We start from the raw sequence: 6,000 nt of genomic DNA, 5'->3' as shown, positions 1-6,000 counted from the left end.
CTCGTTGATTTCCCATATTTTGTTTTATTGAAGTTTTCAAATTCAGAAAAATTCTTCGGCTTATTTGTGCTGGTAACTCCCTGAAATATACTATACAGATTAGCGAAGATTGTTGTCAAAGGATTGTGTTTTGTACAGGAGCACTGTAAGAGTATGATTTTGCCACTGTATTTAATCTCTTTGTCAATTATTTTTAGCTTTTCTTACTTTTCATAATTATTATTCCAGTAAACTAATAAAAATTAGTTCTATACTTTGAATAGATTGTGTGTGAAACAAAATTTGCTGGGGTCTACTATTCTAAATGTTATTCAAATTGGTCGAGTAGTTGCTTAAAATGGGTTCGTCTAAGAGTGAGCGGTGTCCATCCATTTCTAATTTTACCTACTTTCTTATATCCCCTTGCTGTAATATTTGCGCTCTTAAATTTAAAGCTTCTGACGTTTTCAGTAGTTTCCAACATAACCTTTGTATTTTTACACTATACCAAGAAATACTCGTACAGTCATAATAGAAGTCGCTTCAAATTGCGCGAAACCGAATCGATAAACATTTCTTTCCTAGATTGGCACAAACTTTTTTGTCTTCGTGTGACGTAATAAATGTTTCAAAACAATTTCAAATATTTGGCACCAGCGAATTTAATATTTGACTGGGACCACGCGCAGACCCTAAAATGCTCAAAATTTTAAACGCGAAACATTCACCTGACGCAGTATCGGAAAGCAAATAACAGCTGTATAAAACTAGCACTGACAGTCACGTGTATTTACTTAATGATTTTAATTCAAATATTTAAACACCTTTTAATGGGTTTACCGATTTGGTAACGGCGTTTCAGACTTTTGACAAAAAGCAATTCATGTTTCATGAAAACAAATGTTGAATCACACTGGAAAACCACACCTCAACCAATTTTTAATATTTTTAAGATCAACCAAGCTTAACCAAGTGTACGTTGACATCGATTGATTCCTTTAATATTGATCTGAGACAAGTTGTCAATCGAGCTATTTGTATAGTACTCGTATTTCTAAATTTGACTCTACCATTGCCGAATGAATGATTGTTGAAATCACTATATACTCATTGCATATTACATATAGAAATCGAGGAATATTCTTAAACCTCAGCAATAACAAAGCTAAGCTGACCCAAGCGAATGCTTTCAAAATTTGTACAAACATCAAAGGATTAAGGTAAAAGTAATAAAGTGAAATTTTATCATATAATTTTTTAACTCGACATTACTATGCATGGGATGATCTTTCTTATGTCTTTTTAATTTAACGCCTTGGCGTAATGTCAATCGTGTGATACCATACCGTTTGACTCTTCCCTGTGGGAACATGTAAATTTTAAGGTCTATGCGAAATATCCCGCTTTGATTGAGGCCTTAGAGCAACATATCATGTGTCCGGTCATTTCAACTCGAACGAGTTATCGAAAATTGGATTAAACGGATTGGAGTTTGGAGACGTTGGAGGCGTAGCCTCCGCCAACATATGAAAGAGATAATCTTCAAAAAAGAATGCCAAAGAATGTTCTTTCGAATGATAATAAACTTTGCCTATTCAATTTGTGTTTTTTCTTTAAAAAAGTAGTAAACCTCGCAATGGATCACCAAAGCAAAAGCTCATAAAATATGAGCTTGACATAGGGAGTAAAAAAACAGAAAGAAGTATAAAAGAGGCAGCTTAGGAAGTTGGGATCACAAATTTCAGGCTGTATACGAAGAAGGTTGGAATCATAGATTTCATAACCTTTCCTAAGCGTTGCTCGAGGGGAGAACTGATTCACTTCACCGAGCTCCGAAGCTTAATTAAATAGGAGAACTACCAAAGACCTCGTCCCGAACTGTGATCGATTGTAAAGTGTGAACGAATACAGCATTCGTTGTGGCGAAGCTTGAGCTAGTCAAGAGAAGGTTGATAAGCATTTGGAGGTTTGTGAAGAATATTATATAATATGAAACCGTGAGCTATATGACTTTTGTCACGACAGCGCCTCAAAAAAATACTAAACCTTGCTGCTTCTACCAGCGACATTCTTAAGATATATCGTGGCAATTTAGAGGAAAGTTATTTCTATTTTTGCAATTAATAAAAAGCGTTTATGTATTAAAACATCGAAATATATATAATGGATGGAATGTGAAATTTTATTCATAAAGTTTTTATAAAAATACTTTGTATGCATATTATATGTGTATATATTAAAAAAAACACAATGTTGTACTTAGCAGATATATTCCTGGTCATCTCTCTAAGGAAGATATGGTTCTTAATCTATTAACAATTGACAAAATCTCGACCTTAATTACAAACTTAATAACGTAAATGTGTTGATATTCGAGCTTTTATAAATAATAATGGTATATGTAAAAGTGTGGGTTTATAAGTGTAAAGTTAAATACAAATATACATAAGTAAGTATTTTGAACAAAGAATTTAATAATTTTTTTTCAGTTATATGCGCCTAAAGCGTGTAGACATTAATGTACAACTAATCTTAATCAGTCTATAAAGCTGGACTTCACGCTAACCTTAATCATAATCAATATATAACATACTTAAGCGATTTTCATTAATACATGAATATCAGTGAAGACATATCTCTATATATGTGTAGTCTTCAGCAATAACTATAAATGGTTTCTGCAGCATATTTGTCGCTTATACGAGTACCACATTAGGAAGCATAACTATGTAATTATGTTAATATATCTTAGATGCATTCCTACGCCAAACACAACATCTTTTTCCATAATGGTGGCGTTGGTGTGGGAGGCAAAATAGTGGGTGTCAGTCCTTCCCAAATTGCAGTGTCGAAGACTTCTTTGACTTTATCCTGCAAAACAAAAAAAAAACAAGTGAAAATTGAAGTCAATATGAAAAAATTAAATTATTAATCAAGATTATTAAAAAAATTATTATATTAATAATTATCATATATATGCCATATATATGTACTTATATCTTGTCTACTTTGCTTTTGTAAAACTAATTTTAATGCAGTCATTGTTCATCAGAAAATTAATATGACAATAATTAGTTTGACAATGACAATGATAGCTTGCATTTTTAAGACGAAGTATTGTCATTCGATAAAGCCACCTAAGGGACTATGGGCTGAAGACTTGTAAGCATTAATTAAGCTAATTGTATTAAATAATTCTTATATTAAATGAGCTATATGCAAATATTTTTTTTAAATGGTCATCGTTTGCTTTTACAGAAGTCTTCACACGATCGGCCATTGATGAATATCTATAGTAATGACCACAAACTGTAGTCCAATAGATTCAAATCTGGACTTCCAGACAACAACAGTCGTCTGAGGCTATACAACCAGAGATTTTGCTTTAAAGTCATTGCTGGGTGTTTTTTACCTTCAATGCTCTCCAACGAACAGAGTGTTACTAACTGCATTAAAACGTCTTCTAAACATCTTGCTGATACATGTTTTCCCCTTTTCAAGTTTTAGTTGTAGAATTTGACTAAGTTCCGGAACGATGGACGTAGGAACCGAGTTTATTCATACCAACTTAATTTCCTTAAACTACCGCACAAATTAATCGTCATTTTTGGTATAAATGTAGGTACAGGGTCGGAGGTACTCATATCTGATACTTAGGGCCTCGAAAAGTAATTTATAGAGTTAAGAGTTTGGTTACGGTTTCAAAATTTTTTTATTAACTCTGAAGCATTTTCCCCACAACTCATGTTTTCAAATTCTTTCCTTTTCTTAACTTCAAAATTACTGCATCGGTCATTTTGAACAATATTTCTGAAATCAAGCGGTTAGGCCGGCGAGTTGTGTTCCCATTTGTTAAAAAATTTTAATTTCACAATACTTTTACTATTTCCATTCGGATATTTTAGCGTGCCAAAAAAACGTGTAGATAAAAAAATTATTCTAACCTGTGTTGCTGATGAAGTCTCAATGTATGTCGCTCCTACGCTTGCAGCCAAATCCCAGGCATCGGCATGCGAAATTGGACTTTCGCCATTAAGCTGAAAATTAAAAAATAATATAAATTATTAAAAAAATACTGTACTTATAAAATTGTACATAAACGTTATTAAACACTAGTAATATACAAGGTGCGTTCCAAAGTAAACAGGACTTAAAAAAACAACAGAACAAATGGATTTTTCGGCAAAATCAATTAATTTTATTGAAAATAGTCTCCTTCTGCTTCAATACAGCTTTTTCACGGTCCAAAAGCATGTCGAAGTTTTAGCTCGTTGGCCGGTATGGCCGCCAGTACGCCGGTGCAAACATTTTGAATGACCTCTACGTCTGCATAACACTTTCCTTCGATGGCCATTTTTCCGAAAAGAAAGAAGCCGCACAGTGGCACATCAGGAGAATATGGGAAGTGAATAATGGTTAAAATGAGATTTTTGGTCAAATAATCGTTCACAAGCGTCGACCAATGATTCGGATTCTGAGCAATTTATGGTCGTCAGTCAATTTGTGCGGAACAAACCGTGCCCACACTTTTCGTAAGCCCAAATGTTCGGTCAAAATGTGATAAATCAATGTTTTGGAGATGTTCAATTCCACTTCCATGAATTTCAGTAATACTTTCGGTTGATTTTTGATGAATTCACGCACGGTATTGATGGAATTTCCGGTGATCACGGATTTTGATTGGCCCACATGTTTATCTTCATTTATGTCCTCATGGCCACTTTGAAAATGTTGAAACCACTCGTGCACTCTGCTACAGGATAGGCAATCATCGCCATAGACTTGTTTCATCGATTGAAACGTTTCGGTAAAAGTTTCACCAATTTTAAAACAAAATTTAATGTTGGCTCTTTGTTCGAAGCTCATTTTCGCACCGATAACACAAACATGCTGACACTTTTTCAACTTTGTAAAACTTTCAATTAGTTTTTCAAAATTACAGACAGATATGGCAAAATCTATATATCCACTTATCTATGTGTATATGTAAAGAGAGCTATATACCACATATCATAAGATGCATTAATATATTAAGGTTACAACAACCCGTTGAGTGAAACAGGCTTGTATAATATTTTCCGACGGTAAACTAACCTGCAAATTTTTCAACACCTTGGTATTCTTGCGCAAATCAGCCTGTGTTCCAACGAGTATAAGCGAAGCTTTTGATTTGGAGAATTTTGGTGCCCACTTCGTTTTAACGGCATGAAACGTCTCTGGTCTCACAACGGAGAAACATAAAACGAATACATCGCTATCGGGGTAGCACAATTGCCTCAGATTATCCAATGTGTCCTGTCCTGCCGTGTCACAGATGGTCAAATGTACCGGATTATCGTTTACCAATACATCCGCTGAAAAAACAAATATAAGAAATTAGAAAAATTTTAAAAATTTAAAAAAACCTTTGAAAGCTAGTCTTTGCAAAAATAAGGCAAGAAGGGGTAAATAAGAGCGCAATCGAACATTCAATCCTTTGAGTTAAGTAAAAAATGATTCAGCTCGATTGAAACGGAACTTTGAATTCTCTTACATAGTACATCATAACCCAAACGACCATGAAAACGATTTTGGAAACCTTTGCAATAATTTTTGCAACTAACTCATGTATACGCCTCATACCAATTGTCAGAGTAAAAGTTGAAGGTCTTGCCATCACACATCTTTGTCATGTGTTCCTTGGATAATTACCTTTCAGATATATTTGGTTTAGTTATACTATTGACAATATTTCTATTTTTCTTATGCATTTCCAAGAAAAAAGGTGAAAGCTTTCATTTTTGCGTACGCAATAATGTTTTGCTGTTGCTTTATAGTATTTGCTCAAGTGTTAGTTAGCCTGGATCTAAAAAGCATGCTAATCGAAATACTGTACTAATACAGAGTTATAGGGTACAATAATGGTATAAATATCGTTGGTGGTCGCTCTAGACATTCATTCGAAGATAACTTGTACAATAGAGTGCATAGCAGCCATGAAAATATTACTGTTACTAGTCGTGAGCGTTGCGATCCTGCACT

General features: G+C 33.9%; 1 protein-coding gene across 2 annotated transcripts in view; it reads right to left on the bottom strand.

Annotated features, from left to right (window-relative positions):
* Positions 1-2,123: 2,123 nt before the first annotated feature.
* Positions 2,124-6,000, bottom strand: part of LOC105221885 (uncharacterized) — a 69,969-nt gene continuing 66,092 nt past the window's right edge. For both annotated transcript variants that reach the window (XM_011199024.4, XM_049455182.1), the window contains exons 5-7: positions 5,074-5,333; positions 3,924-4,016; positions 2,124-2,850 (exon numbers count right to left, since the gene is read on the bottom strand). In XM_011199024.4, the coding sequence (XP_011197326.2) occupies positions 2,740-2,850; positions 3,924-4,016; positions 5,074-5,333 (464 nt within the window). In that variant the 3' untranslated portion in view covers positions 2,124-2,739. The remainder of the gene's footprint in view (positions 2,851-3,923; positions 4,017-5,073; positions 5,334-6,000) is intronic.

This window comes from Bactrocera dorsalis, chromosome 4 (genome assembly GCF_023373825.1).
Source record: "Bactrocera dorsalis isolate Fly_Bdor chromosome 4, ASM2337382v1, whole genome shotgun sequence".
Classification (NCBI taxonomy): Eukaryota; Metazoa; Arthropoda; class Insecta; order Diptera; family Tephritidae; genus Bactrocera; species Bactrocera dorsalis.
This window is presented reverse-complemented; position numbering and strand designations above follow the sequence as displayed.